The sequence below is a fragment of the Crotalus tigris genome, unplaced genomic scaffold, assembly GCF_016545835.1.
Source record: "Crotalus tigris isolate CLP2741 ecotype Arizona unplaced genomic scaffold, ASM1654583v1 scf7180000017607.2124824, whole genome shotgun sequence".
NCBI classification, from domain to species: domain Eukaryota; kingdom Metazoa; phylum Chordata; class Lepidosauria; order Squamata; family Viperidae; genus Crotalus; species Crotalus tigris.
In genome coordinates this window covers 1,568,346-1,583,908 of record NW_024096509.1, presented here as the reverse complement: position 1 = coordinate 1,583,908, position 15,563 = coordinate 1,568,346, and the positions used below count along the sequence as shown (strand labels likewise).

General features: G+C 35.8%; 1 protein-coding gene across 1 annotated transcript in view; it reads left to right on the top strand.

Moving 5' to 3' along the window:
- Window positions 1-8,392, top strand: part of CWF19L2 (CWF19 like cell cycle control factor 2) — a 98,777-nt gene extending 90,385 nt beyond the window's left edge. The window contains exons 15-18 of the mRNA XM_039322126.1: window positions 2,223-2,378; window positions 3,741-3,821; window positions 7,061-7,162; window positions 7,746-8,392. Of these exons, the coding sequence (XP_039178060.1) occupies window positions 2,223-2,378; window positions 3,741-3,821; window positions 7,061-7,162; window positions 7,746-7,886 (480 nt within the window). The 3' untranslated portion in view covers window positions 7,887-8,392. The remainder of the gene's footprint in view (window positions 1-2,222; window positions 2,379-3,740; window positions 3,822-7,060; window positions 7,163-7,745) is intronic.
- The last annotated feature ends 7,171 nt before the right edge of the window (window positions 8,393-15,563 follow it).

Genomic DNA, 15,563 nt, shown 5'->3' with positions numbered 1-15,563 from the left:
CTATGTAATGTTTTTCTGGAAGGACAAGTGGTCTGATTTATTATAAGGCAGTTCAGACATTTACATAATTGTTAGCAAGAAAATAAACAATGCAACCTTCTGTGGTTAGGCTTTATCAGATGTATTAGTATTTGATTTTTTTATAAGAATGTACTGCTTTTCATTTTTTCTTTTATTCTGTATTGATGTTTTGGCCTAAGCAGCAAGTACGAAAAGTTTCATTTGCGTCTCATTGCATATCTGGTATTACACAATAAATAGTTACTTTTATAATTAAATAATAAAGTTTGAAACTGTATTTCATGAGTTAGTATAGTACGTTTCCTCATCTTACTTGGCTTATTTATATTATGAAATGTGAGTTTTATAATATATGATGCTGTACAATTGGCCAGTGATTCAAGCAGATACAGACTTATGGTTATTATTTTGAAGACCTCAAGTTCTCAGCACTTTCATCTTCTTTACTGAATATTATTACAACATTTCAAGTTTGGATTATAGACTCATCTTTCATTTACTGGAAATCTGGACTGTGATTTCCGCCTTTTCCATTTATTTCTAAAAAGTCCCAGTTTCCAAACACCAGGGCAGATACAAACTGATTCTCTCCATAATGCACAGGTCGGCAACCTGCGGCTCCGGAGCCGCATGCGGCTCTTTGAGCCTTCCCCTGTGGCTCCCTGCCTCCTCTGCCTTTGCAGAGAGAGACAGAGACAGAGAGAGGCAATTGCGCTTCCTTGCTTCTGTGTGTGTGTGTGTGTGTGTGTGTGTGTGTGTGTGTGTGTGTGTATGTGTAAAAGAGAGTGCACTCACATTGTTCTCCGAGGAGCTGAAAAGCTTACTGGGCGGAGCTCCTCCCTTTGTTGCGTCTCTGCAGGAAGCAGGAAGGGCAGGAGAGAGCTAGCTAGCCCAGCTAGGCTGACTCAGGAATTCTGGGAGTTGAAGTCCATGAGTCATAAAAGAGACGAGGTTGCCTACCCTGAGATTGTTGGAGAACAACTTGAAGCTTGCCAGGTGAGCAGCAGATGGGGGGGGGGGAGAAAGAGAGAGAGAGAAAGAGAGAGAGAGAGAGGGAGGGGGAGAGAGAGAGGAAAGAGAGAGAAAGAAAGAGAGTGGGGGAAGAGGAGTGGCAGACCAAGGGCAGAGAGGGAGGGAGGGAGAGAGACAGAGAGAGAGAGATCCTTTTGACATCTAAAATGAAGATAACACTGCATATATCCTTTTTTTACCTATGTGTGTATGTAATTTTATTCTCTTAAAGCATTCTCTCGGTGAGCATTGTTTTAATAGTATGGATATTCCCAAGAGTCATATTTTTACTTTTATTTTTAATGTGTGTGTGTGTGTGTGTGTGTGTATACACACACACATACACAAACACACTCTCTCTCTCTCTCTCTCTCTCTCTCTCACACACACACACACACACACACACACACACACACCTATAATAAAGATAAAAAAGGATATATGCAGTGTTATCTTCATTTTAGATATCAAAAGGGTTTTGCGGCTCCCGGTGTTTTGTTTTTGGTGGGAAACGGGTTCAAGTGGCTCTTTGAGTGTTTTGGGTTGCCTACCCCTGCCATAATGATTTGTGACATCCCATCCTATGTAGGAGAATGAGTGAACGTGAACAAAGGTCAAGTCTGTTACAATTAACAGGTTGGATAAATGTCTGCCGAACAGAGATGAATGAAAGATGATTGCTTTTCTTTAAGGAAGTTTTATTATTGCACTTAAAGGTCAATAAAGTCTGATGAAAATATCACATTTTGACAAATTATGTAAATGGAAGGCAGAGTGGAAGAATGGTGGCATTTGGAGTCAGTATAAGACAAGAAATTAACCTCTGTATAAATGTGCCTAAAAGGACCTCCTGTTGTTTCTACCTTCATTTATGTTACCCAATAAATGAACTGCAGTATGGCTTTCCTTTGACATATAAGAAGTCCCTCTGCATCAAGGAAATCCGCAAGAAGATCCTCTTGACATTCTGTATATTGTATAAATATTTAAAATTATCCATTATGTTCAATTATCAGTTCATTATATCTTATTTTGCATGCAACAAGATGAACCTATGAAAAGCGTAAGACTTCTCAGTTCACTGCAGACATTTGCAGAGTCACATTGCCTAAAAATGTTAAGGTTGGAAACTGTTGTTTTCTTCTCTCTCACACGCTTCCTCCCCTCCATCCCACTTTTTCTTGTACCAGGTATTCAGAAAAACCTTGGTAAAGATGTTTGAAGATGAAGAACTAGATTGTGTCTTTTTGGAGACAAATTTAAGTATAAGCAAACAATATCACATGGTATATGAATGTATTCCTCTCCCAAAGGAAGTGGGGGATATGGCTCCCATCTATTTCAAGGTAATCTTTTTTTATCATCTTTAGTTTTCTTTCAGTCCTAAAGCAATGTTGTTGTTGTTAGTTGCAAAGTCGTGTCCGACCCATCACAACCCCATGGACAATGTTCCTCCAGGTCGTTCTGTCCTCTACCATCTTCTGGAGTCCATTTAAGCTCACTCCTACTGCTAAAGCAATAGTAACCCTAAAATGAATTGTATGAAATTACTCATGATAATATTGTATTCAGGTTCTTAAATGATTTGTTTTTATAAGAAAGTTAGCCAAAACTAGTACAGGCATATCTCATTTTATTGTACTTCCCTTTATTGTACTTCCCAGAAACTGTATTTATTTATTTTTTACAAGACCTTCTACCAGCAAAAAGATTATGGCTCGCTGATGATAATTAGCATTTTCTTTTGGCAATATAGTATTTTTAAAGTATGCCACTACCTGGAAATAGTCATATTGAACTAGCTGTGGAGTTGGTATTATCTGCTTTGGTCCACTGCCCAGGACAAAGATGAAAAGCAAACTTTTTTTTCATGAATGAGACCCACCAGCAGAAGTGAAATATAGGATGTTTTAAAATGGAAACCAATTTTTTTTAAAGATGGTTGCTTTGGTTATGTTTGTTCAAACAGCCATGTTAAACCCACAATGTCTTTATATACTGTGCATTTTGAAGCAGTTTAAACTGCATGTAAAGATATTAGTAAATATGGGAGCTTTTACTGATGTTATGATTCTTTGGCCTGAATTTACTTTTTTTTTTTTTGAGATGATAGTAGTGGTGAGTGTGAGTGTGCATACACATAAGTAGAGTTCACATAATTGTCACAATTACTAAGGATCAATAGCATTTATAATTCCATAAAGTGAACCTTATTTTGAAACCATTTATGTCAGATTAAAGTTAAAATGCAGTTCTGAAACTGTAAAATAAAAAGAGAAAAGTACAGAGTAAAGTTATTACTACATCAGTCTTCATTATGCTTTAATCTAATACATAAATTGAATTATATATTTAATATGTACAAATGAAATTTCTGAGAGCCAGTTTGGTGTAGTGGTTAAGGTATCAAGCTAGAAATTAGGACACTGTCAGCACAAAGCCAGCTGGGTGACCTTGGCCCAGTTATTTTCTCTCGCACTGTTATGGAGGAGGCCGTGGCAAACCACTTCTGTAAAACCTTGCTAAAAAACCTGTAGTCTCTGAGAATCTGACACAATTGAACAGGGGAAAAAAAAAAAAAGAACTTGCAGTCTCCCTTCTGATTGCAATTTGGGGAATTGGGAGAGGTCCAAATAGAATTCTACTTTATGTCATACTTTGCCATTTTGTGAAAGTTTTATATATTCTTGCAATATTTTTTTTTCCAGAAAGCTATAATGGAATCAGATGAAGAATGGGCCATGAATAAAAAGCTAATTAATCTAGGTTCAAAAGATGTTCGTAAATCGGTATGTATTCCAGGCTCGTCTCTTGTCATGCAAAGCTGATTTCTACATGTGAATGTGAGCAATGCTTTAAAAGACTGTGTTTTTATATATATATAAAAAGACTACATAGAAAAATACATTAAATTAAATTGATGAAAAAAACATATCTGAATTCCAAGGCTAAATCTAACCATAGTAACTTGTATATTTCAAGGAAACTCTGAGATATATTAGTGGGAATACTTTTTAATTATCTTGTAAGTTCTTGAAGGTATCAGCTTTATTGGCAGATTTTCACTGTTTCAATTCCATGTGTCTTAACATATGTAATTACTCTATCAAGTCCCATTAAGTTCACTAAGAGTTTAGAGAAAGATGTATGGCTTGCATTTATATGCAATGGCTTATGGGAACTTGAATTGGGTTATATGTTATATGTTGAAATAATTTAAAATTTTCTAGCTGAAATTTTCAGCTGTATGGTTTGTTTCCTTCAGAAGAGCTATGATGCAGAATTGGGAAGAGAGGCTATTTTATTTAACTTTATTATCCTGCCTTTCTTCCGGGGGTTCAGTGCTGCTTATATAGAGAACATCTTTCATTTTTATTTTCTAAATAGCTACTCTGTGAGGTATTTGGGATCAAGAAATAATGATTAGCCCAAAGTCACTTACTTAGCTTCCATGGTGGAGGCTGGCCTTGAATCTTTAACTTTTCAAAGCCTCTTTAACTTTGTAACCTTTAAATCTATAACCTCTAATTTTAACTTGGTTTTAATTCATTTTTTACTCTGTTTTTAATTCTGTTTTTACATTGCTATATGTTTTTTTATTTGTAAACTGTCCAAAGTCATTTAGGTGAGATGGGCAATGTAGAAATTGGATAAATAAATCTAGTCCAAACACCTAAACCACTATGTTGGGAATTCATTGTTGGGAGTTCACTAGGTAGGGAAATCTAATTACTAGATCCATGGCAATCTGTCAATTGAAATGTCTCATCCAGTGTTTGTACAGACCTAGCAGCTATTATTTATCTTTCTGTAGCTCCTAATTCATAGTTCTTCTTCAGGGCAACTAAATATTCAGAGGTCTCCAAAATCAATCAGTCATATTCTTTCTCTCCCCCCCTCCCTCCCTTCCTCTCTTTCTCTCCCTCTCTCCCTATACAATGGTCTTGAGGTTTTGAGAAAATAGAAGATTCGAAATCATACAAAGAGCAGACTTTCTAGTTCAGGATTAAACAACATTTTGTAATTTTGGAAGCATGTCACGGATACTTTTACATGCGCAGAACTTGCCTATTTACAACAAGCCCTCATAGCTGACAGGTCTGCCAAAAAGCCACCGGTTTATTAGCAGGCAAATTAATGAGGTTGCCACCTGAATCATTGTGTTACAAGCCATAGAATGCTCTCCTCTCATTCCAGCATACCTTTTATCTTTTTTTTCCTGTGCTGATTTTATTTTTATAATACTTTATGTTGGTCACAAAAACATCATTAAACATCATTAAAAATAATACTGGAGATGTTTTCCTTTGCAGTGTATCTTTATTTCTATTGTTATCTTTCATACTAAGCAACCTTAGGCTGGGAAAGGAGCAATTAATAATATCACAGAAATTAAAGGTACAAGATTAAGATGGGCAAAAATGTTACTTATTCCCAGTTTAGTATACAGAGTCCTATCTACTGCAAATTTTTAAAAATATTTTTATTGGCACGTTCTCCTGTGTTATTTGACTTTATATAGAAGAAAAATGGGTGAGTTATGTAATGGGTTATTTAACCTCTTAAATCATAAAAGCATGTAGTAATGGTAGGCTCATTTATTTTCAGAATAAAAAGTAAAGTATCAACCTTCATTTCATTTTATAGTTGCAGAACTAAATTTCAGGGGTTAATGCTTCTACCATAAAATCATTTGTGTTTCTTTTTTCTTTGTTTGATATTACCATTTACTTTCTCTGGTTATTCTTCAACATTAAATTGACTATGGGAAGGTGAATTTTGCAAAGCAAATTTAAACTCAAGGTTTGGAAAAGAAATGAAGGCATGGTAACATGTCTAGCTAACATAGCTTTAAAATAGAAGCACATGTCTTTTGTTTGTACAGCAATGGGAGTGTGTGCTTAAAAGTGTTGATGAATTCTTAGAACACCCTCCCCAGATTATTGATATCATTAAGCCTGCTTTAAAAATAAATATTGGATGTTTGCACTGCTTGAGAATACAGGATGGCCATAGATAAGACATCCTGTATTTTTGAAATAGGTAGAGGTTTAGAAGTACTCAAGAATTAATCAATTTTTATTTGCTGTTGGTTCCCAACATTTTCTGAAATACTCTGGAATTTTTTTATATTATAATTCTAGACAGCTTCTTTTTTAAAAATTTGTCTGATGAAAGCTCTGATGATAGACCATGTAGGAGCAATTTGCCCACTGGGGGTTTCTTCCACCGTGTCTCCCATTTGTCATGGATTGTTAAGGAGACCAAGCCCACAGTGAAAAATTTTAGCTTTAGCAAGCTAGGCTGGAATCTCTATCCTACATTGACCTCCTTCTACTCACAAGTTTTATCAGAGAGTCCAACATTTTTGCTTACCTGACTCCATCAAAGAATAGTTGGAATACAGGCCAAACACAGCTATATAGAACACTATGTGCAATAAAGAACATTTAAAAACAATATTCCAAAAATATACAGTATTTTAAATGTTTATATGACAAATTATGTTTTTATGGACAAAAACCAAAGTTTCTCTGGCATCCCATGCAAACTCATAAAAAGCCCTGCCCATTTGGGATTTAGCTTGAATAAATTTGGAAACTTTAGAACTTTGGAAATGGCTTTGGAGAAAAGGACTACGAGAAAATTTTGAAGACCAGAGGAAGAAAGTGTTGCATTTTGCTCAGAAGTGGAAATTGTATGACTTCACTAAAAGTAAAGAATGAAAATATACTGCAGATGCTGATCCTGAAAAGTTAACGAATCATCACAATCTACGAAAGTCCTTTTATGGAAAAACTCCTACTGAAAATAGTAAACATGTTTTATAAAGTGAATACTGGAAGGGATAATAATATCTTAAGGAAGACAAAAAGTGGATAGAAGCTAAGATATTTGAGTCATGTATAAATCACATAAATAAATAAGCCAGCCATTAATTTAAACATTTTAAGGATTTGGAACTGAATATGTTTGAATGAAATAACTAATACGCTGTCTGATTTTTGTTTTATTTTTTTGTATTTAGGTGCCAAAAGGTTTGCCTTACTTCTGTGTAGATTTTGGCCTCCAAGGTGGTTTCGCTCATGTCATTGAAAATCAATTCAAGTTCCCTCATTACTTCGGAAAGGTATTAAAATGTTCAGTTTCTGTTTCTTAAGATTAGTGTTTCCTATGTATTTATTTAAGATATTTGCTGTATATATGGGCCAGGAGGATTACACCCCACAGTTTTATAACTATATTCTTTAGAATTACCTGAGGATACAAACATTGTTTCTTGTATCTGGGGTTTAATTGGTTGTTAAAGCAATTGAGCAAACCAATTGAGCAAAGTGAAAACTGTTAAGTATTTCCTTAAAAAATTTTTTTTAATATGGGTTTGTTATTTTTTTTAAAAAAGCTAATATATTCTATTCCTACAAGCGTCAGGAATAGATTCATAGAATAACTCCAGGTATGTTACCTAGTTCTGCAGGTGATGAACTGGGAATTATTTTAGTTCAAATCTATATTCCACCCCCAACTTCCCATGGCCTTTGGGAGATCTAGCATGCATAAAACATTTTAATGTGGTAGCCAGTTAGATGACTCATCTCTTCTTAACATGAAAAGCTAGAATGATTTTCTTCTGCTTGACACTCTTTGTTCGAACAGGTGTGGGTTTTTCTGGTTATTTAAAGAAAAATAATATTCTTTCCTTTTTTTGAAAGGAAATAATTGGTGGCATGCTAGATCTGGAACCACGGCTTTGGAGGAAAGGACTACGAGAAAACTTTGAAGACCAGAGGAAGAAAGTGTTGCATTTTGCTCAGAAGTGGAAATTGTATGACTTCACTAAAAGTAAAGAATGAAAATATACTGCAGATGCTGATATTTTCGATCCTGAAAAGTTAACGAGGCATCACAATTTACGAAAATCCTTTTATGGAAAAACTGCTGAAAATAGTAAACATGTTTTATAAAGTGAATACTGGAAGGGATAATAATATCTTAAGGAAGACAAAAAATGGATAGAAGCTAAAATATTTGAGTCATGTATAAATCATGTCCAATGTACAATATGTAGATATGTGTTTGAAGAAAATGTGAAGCCCTTATTTTAATGGATAATGAGTGTATCTTGTTAGCAATATTCCTGCTGTGTATTCTTTAATATTTCTCTGTTTTACATTATATATAAGCCTAATGTACACAATTGCAGTTTAAAAGAAAACTGATGTAATGTAAATTCTTTTGAAAATAATGGTGTAACTTTTGAATAAATGTATCCCAACCCTTAAACACAAAGGAAGACAATATTTCTAAAGTACTGTTTCTTAAAAATGTCAGGGTTACTAAAGATTTGTGTTTACATTTGTATGGAATCTTGTTTCCTATTTTTTTTTTAAACAAATAAGGGAGTAATTATTAAAAGTAGCATTTTCTCTCCTAAAATGGACCCATAACCACAGACTTTTAGAAAGATTATTGTATGATAGTATAAAAGCATAATGAATGGTTGAGGGAGCTAGGTAATGTCTAGCCCAGTGTTTCCCAAACTTGACAATTTTAAGGCATGTGGACTTCAACTCCCAGAATTCCACAGCCAGCGTTGCTGGCTGTGGAATTCTGGGAGTTGAAGTCCTCATGCCTTAAAATTGTCAAGTTTGGGAAACACTGGTCTAGCCTATTGAAGAAAAGAATTAGGGGGGACATGATAACTGTCCTCCAGTAGTTGAGGGGCTCTCACAGAGAGGAGGGGATTGACTCATTCTCCAAAGCACCAGAGGACAAGACAAGAAAGCTTGTTAAAGAGAGATAAACCTAAGAAGAAATTTTCTAAGAATGAGAACAGCTAATCAATAGAATACAAGTAGTCTCAAATTACTATCACAATTGAGCCCAAAATTTATGTTGCTAGGTGAAACATTTGTTAAGTGAGTTTTGCCCCATTTTTTATGACTTTTCTTGCCACAATTATTAAGTCAATCATTGGAGTTGTTAAGTTAGTAACACGGTTGCTAGCTGAATCTGGGTTCCTCATTGATTTTGCTTGTCAGAAGGTCACAAAAAGTGATTACATGATCCCAGGACACTGCAACCATCATAAATATGAGTCAGTTGCTAAGGCTGGCTGAGGAATTCTGGGAGTTGAAGTCACAAGTCTTAAAAGTTGCCAAGTTTGAAGACCCCTGTTCTAATGTATAGTCTGCATTAAATGATCATCTGAGCTCAAATACATTGCGTCTTCATTTACATTACATTTGGCCTATACACTGGCTACAGTCTGATGACTTGCAGTTTTTCTCCTTTTTTATGAAATTTATGTCTTTACTAGGAAAATCTGGACTGGAAATGGAAAGTTACTTTTCCATCATGTAACTGAACAGTCATTGCCCAAGGCAGTCACTAATTAAAGTCTACCAGATGAATAAGCAGTTAACCTAACTCTAAAGAAATATATACTAGAACCTCAATTTTGCACAAGTAAACACAGTCAATGGACTTTAGATGAAACAGATAAAATCTGAATGTGGAATATTTCTCCAAACAATGGATAATCCTCACTGTTTAGTAATAAATCTGGATAAAGCTAGTAAATTTTACATACATTCAGATTTAATGGCCATTTGACTTTAACAGATACCTGTTTCTCCTGCATGCAACTGGTTCATAAATTGTTACTATAGATTGTTCATAGATTGTTACTATAGTATATATTAATAGAATCTACTCCAAAAGCTTTAGTTCCTTTTCATTCCTATTTGGCTTTAAGGTTACATCCTGGTTGCCTTTAATGATGATATGAATTTACATTTTGAGTTTCACTGCACAAAAGTGAGTCACATTAGTTGTTCAATATGTACCAACTATATTTCTCCAGGAACTTAAGAGATAGATCTTTCTTAGGTTCCTCCTGAAGATATTATTATTGTTGTTGTTGTTGTTGTTGTCGTCGTCTTTGGGCTTGGGATCCAGTGACTTTTACATAGAAAGTCTGTATTGTGTCTCTGTTATACCATCTAGTTTTTGATTGGTAAGCTTCCACGTTTCACTGTTTTGTATATATGCACCCAGACATGCTGCAAAGTTTTTCAGTGAGATGCATAATCTGATTTGATCTGAACATGTAATATTGAGCTCTAATATTTGGGCTCTAAAGTGTGCAAAAAACAAATTTATCCATCACATTTCTAAATGCCCTAAAAGATTTTAGATGCTTCAGAGATAATTGGCCTTAATTATGTACAGTATAAGATAACATTTCTGATGATGGACTCAGAGAATAGCAGGCCAATTCTTTGCACAGAATTTATTTTATTTAGCATATGGCTTATTATACCTGGATTTGCAATATATATTAACATTTTATCTAGATTAAAAACACAATAAAATATAAATGTTAAAAAGATCTATATTCGATTACCAGTGTCTAGGTCATCTATCCATTGACGCACAGCATCATTTATATCAGATACTGGATCGGTAAATGCTCTCAGCTTACAGCTGGTCACAATGTGATCTACAATTTGACATGGGATCCCGTAGTTACACTAAGGAGTGAATACTATGCCCCATTTGTACAGAAAGTACACCTGGTAAGCGCCAAGTGAGGTGCAAATTTAATTAAACTTAAATTTAGACTGAACATACTCTGTGACCATGGAATGGCCTTGATGGAGAGACCAGGAAGAAGAATAAAAAGATTGAAGGAATGTAATGGAGTGAATACCAGGAACAATGCTGTGGCTAATGCTGATGGCATAGTCAGAATGGTGAAATTGTAAATCAGAGTAGCCCTGTTTGGAATGATGTGTGGAAAGAAAACAAAAAATGTAATTCAATATTAGATAGGAAAGCTGGTGAGAAACTGAATATTTTGGGTTGGGTTTCAACTTCTGAAGGCAGCTCATCACAAAATCATTAGATCTTCCTGGAAACCTTTATATCTAATTCAGTCCTTACATACACAGGCACTTGGATTCCTCTGCATATACTTATTTGGAATTAAGTCTCAATTATTACAATAACTTCTGAAGAGATACACCAGTGTATACTCTATAGAAACTGTAAAAACAGCATTTCTTCTTGGAATTTTTGGAGGGCTCTGCCTCCAGAGGATATAAATCACCAGATTACATCCCAGAGTTCTGAAAGAGCTGGCAGATGTTATCTCAGAACTGTTGCACAACATCTTTCACAAATCCTGGAGGACTGGAAAAGGGCTGATGTTCCCATCTTCAAGAAAAGGAAAAAAACAGACTCAGGAAACTACAGAACAATCAGTTTAATATCAATACCTGGGAAGAGCCTAGAAAAGATAATCAAAAAACAAATATACAAACAACTAGAAGCAAACAGTCATAACTAGCAGCCAGCACGAATTTGTATAAAACAGATCATGCCAAACCAATCTTATCTCATTCTTTGATAGTGACCAAACTAGTAGACCAGGAAAACTCAGTGGACGTAATATACCTAGATTTCAGTAAGGCATTTGACAAAGTGGACCACAACCTACTCCTTGGTAAGCTAGAAAAAGGTGGAATAGACAACATCACCACCAGATGGATCTGGAGCTGGCTAACAAACTATACTCAATGAGTAGTCCTCAAGGGCACTACATCCACATGGAGAGAAGTAAGCAGTGGGGTACCACAAGATTCCGTCTTAGGCCCAGTACTCTTCAACATCTTCATAAATGACTTAGACGAGGGAATTGAACGGGAACTCATCAAATTCACAGATGACACCAAACTGACAGGAGTAGCCAACACCCCGGAAGAGAAACTCGGGATCCAAAAAGATCTTGACAAACTTGAACAATGGGTCCTATCCAACAAAATGAATTTCAATGTGGCGAAAAGCAAAGTCTTACACTTAGGCAGGAAAAAACAAAGGACAAATACAGATTGGCCTTAAAAACAGTAATCGTGAGACAGACCTTGGAGTCCTAGTGGACGATCACTTAACTATGAGCCAGCAGTGTGCAGCAGCAACCAAAAAAGCTAATACAATCCTGGGTTGTATAAACAGGCAATAAATTGTTTGTTGTATAAACAAACAATCAAGATCATGTGAAGTATTAGTACCACTTTATAAACCCTTAGTAAGACCACACCTCGAATACTGCAGCCAATTTTGGTCACCATATCACAAAAAAGATGTTGAGAGTTTGGAAAAAATTCAGAGAAGAGCAACTAAGATGATCAAAGGCCTGAAGACCAAAACATACGAAGAACAGCTGTAGAATTTGGGTTTGGCTAGTCTAAAGAAAAAGAAGAAATAGGGGAGACATGATAGCAGTATTCCAGTATGTGAGGGCTGCCACAAGGAAGAGGGGGCCAGGTTGTTCACCAGAGCACCAGAAGGAAGAATGAGAAACAATGGTTGGAAACTGATCAAAGAGAGAAGCAACCTGGAGTTAAGGAGAAACTTCCTGAGAGTGAGGACAATCAACCAGTGGAACAGCTTACTCCCAGAAATTGCGGATGCTCCATCACTGGAAATTTTCAAGAAGAGACTGGACAATCACCTGTCTGAGATGGTATAAGTTTCTCCTGCTTGAGCAGGGGGCTGGATTAGACCTCCAAGGTCTATTCTATTCTATTCTATTCTATTCTATTCTATTCTATTCTATTCTATTCTATTCTATTCTATTCTAGGATTGCTTTTTTTCTCAAGTAACTTCCTCATTTTCTTGATTGCTATTAGAAAGCATCTTCTGCTATTTGAATCATTTATTTCTCAGGAGAGCATGATCTTGTAGCGAATTAAAATAATAGATCTTTATGTGTTCATCTAACACCTGTAGGAATAAATGGCCGCTGATCTTGGAGGAGCTGGCTGCTGAACTGTGTGTGAAAAACAAATGTTCTTTTTTTTCCAATTAAGAAAAAAAATACTCAAAGGAAAATTGAATAATAAAGGGAGTTGTGGGAACATTTTACAAGTTTTGTTACAAATGCAGGTTATCCTGGACTTACAACCACAATTGAGCCCAAGATTTACATTGCTAAGATAGTTGTTTAGTGAGTTTTGCCTCATTTTATAATTTTTCTTGTCACAGTTGTGAAGTTAATCAATGCAGTTTTAAAGTTGATTAACACAGTTGTTAAGTAAATCGGGCTTCTCCATTGACTTTGCTTGTCAGGTCACAAAAGATGATCACAGGTCCCCAGGACTCTGCAACCATCATAATTATGAGTCAGTTACTAAATGTCCAAATTTTGATCACATGATACACTGGGAGTTCCTGTTGTATTAATTATAGTTCTACATATTCTGGTGAAGTCTAGATTGAGAAAGTATGCTTAACATCCTAGCAGAGGTCATAGGCAATTAGTCAATGCACTAGGCTAAGATTCACACATCCCTCTAAAGAGTGGTTGCTTTAAAGCAGGGGTGTCAAACTGCCGGTCCATGGGCCGGATGCATAATAGCGAAACTGCACCCACCCCATTGCCGGCAATGGCAAAAAAGTCACAATATGTCACAACATGTCATGTAACGTTGCAAGTTTGACATCCCTGCTTTAAAATATTGTATGAGATAATCACAGTCAGGTTCCCAGGATATGCTTAGCACTATGTTTTGCAAACCACAGTGGCTAACATTACACATAATCAGCTGGGATTTTTTAAACCTTGATTAAAAAAAACTCAGAGTGACCTATTTTCAACATTATGTTACAATGAATGGACTCATATATCTCAGTAGGTTTTATGGGCCAATTATAGATCTCTTATAAGTATACAGTACATAACAACTCTAAAATCACTGTGTGTGTGTGTCCCTTTGAGTCAGTCTTGACTTCTGGAAACTGCCTAGAAAAGTCCCTGCAGTTTCCTTGGCAAGGTTTCCTAGAAGTGGTTTGCCATTGCTCCCTTCCAAGAGTTGAAAGAGAGTCACTGGCTCAAAGTCACTCAAGTGACTTTCGGCCTAAGATGGGATTAGAACTTATGCTATCCCTTTCAAATCTGGTGCTTCGATCACCACACTAAACTGACTGTCTCACACCCCTTACTGAAACATTTTAGTTAAATATTTAGTTGTGGTAGTTTACATTGGTTAGTCCAGGGGTCAATGCCTTGAACAAAGTTAGAAAATATGTTAATTCAGGAATCAAGATAAATGTGGGAATGCAGCCACTGGCAAATACAAATGAGAGCAATAATGCATTCATATCTTGTTTATGGGTGTCCCAGTTGCATCTAATTGACCAGTTTGGAATACGATACTGGACAGATTTTGGGAATTTGAATCTGCTTTGCCTTCTCTCTCATGATAAGACCCACCCCATATGAGCAGATATGGCAATAAAACCAATACTTCAGTTAGTTAAGGAGAGGAAAAGTATTGGCTATGTTCATACAATGTCTTAAATTCATTACTGAATTAATTGTTTTGGGGGGTTTATAGAACATGCTGCACTGGGTTTGCATAACACTTTAAACCACAAAATTAATATAAACCAAGATTGTGCTGCATGAATGCAATTGCTATGGGAAAAACTTAACTGAAATAAATGTCCAAGGATAAGCTTGAATGTGTGGGAAAGTAAGCCTACTTTCGCAAAAGATATTTATAACAGTGCAAGGCAAATGTCATCAGATGCCCTTGATAAAGGAAGGGATTCAGTCTCCTACAGATTCATTGAAAGTGATGTGGGAGTTAAATTCACCTTATATTCCTCTTACCTCAGATGCTTAAAGGTATTCTAAACTTTCTGTCTTGCTCTTCTTTCAGTTGTAGGTCATACTAAGCTTTAAAATAGATGTGTGAATGTAAAAATGCCACTCTGAGAATTATAGTTGTGGGTAAGTAATCTCTTATTTCTTCTCTATCCACATGATGGAGACTTTTGAAGCTGCAGATCTGAAACCCTGCAGTAATTCTATTTTGAACTTCACTGCTTCTCAGGTAGGGCCTAAATAAGTTGTTAAAGCATAGTAATTGAACACAGCAGTCACTGATCCTGCAGTATCACCACAGGGCCTTCTGCCTGAATGGAGGAAAACTCCAGGACTATATATCCCCTACACTTAAAAATAACTATTTTAAACAATAAATACAATTCATCCTGAAGATTTGGAGCAGGGAACAGTAAATTAAGAAGACAGTACAAAATAACTAAAGCATAACAAACTGAACAGCAGCCCATCAGAACTGATTCTATAAAACTCATCCAAATAAATTGACCTTCCAATGTCTTAATACATCCTTCTGTTTTATATTTTCTATTGATCCTGTTTAATATCTGATTTTTTTCACAGCAGTTGAAAGACCACTACCTAAAACCAGCCCTTATTGGAGCTCTGATGAATGCAACATTTTGTCCTAGTCTCTAAAAGTACATGCAACTAGAGCTATTAAGAGCTATAATCATTTATCTAAAAACCCCAAATCAGAGTGTTCGGATTTGTTTGTTTTTGGCTTGAAAAAGATTAATACTAACCAGCATCCACTCTACGCTTTTCTAAAAAGTTGCACAATGGATTGGCTTGGAAGTGTGCATGTGTGTTTTTCAATGTCGAGAAGGATTGACT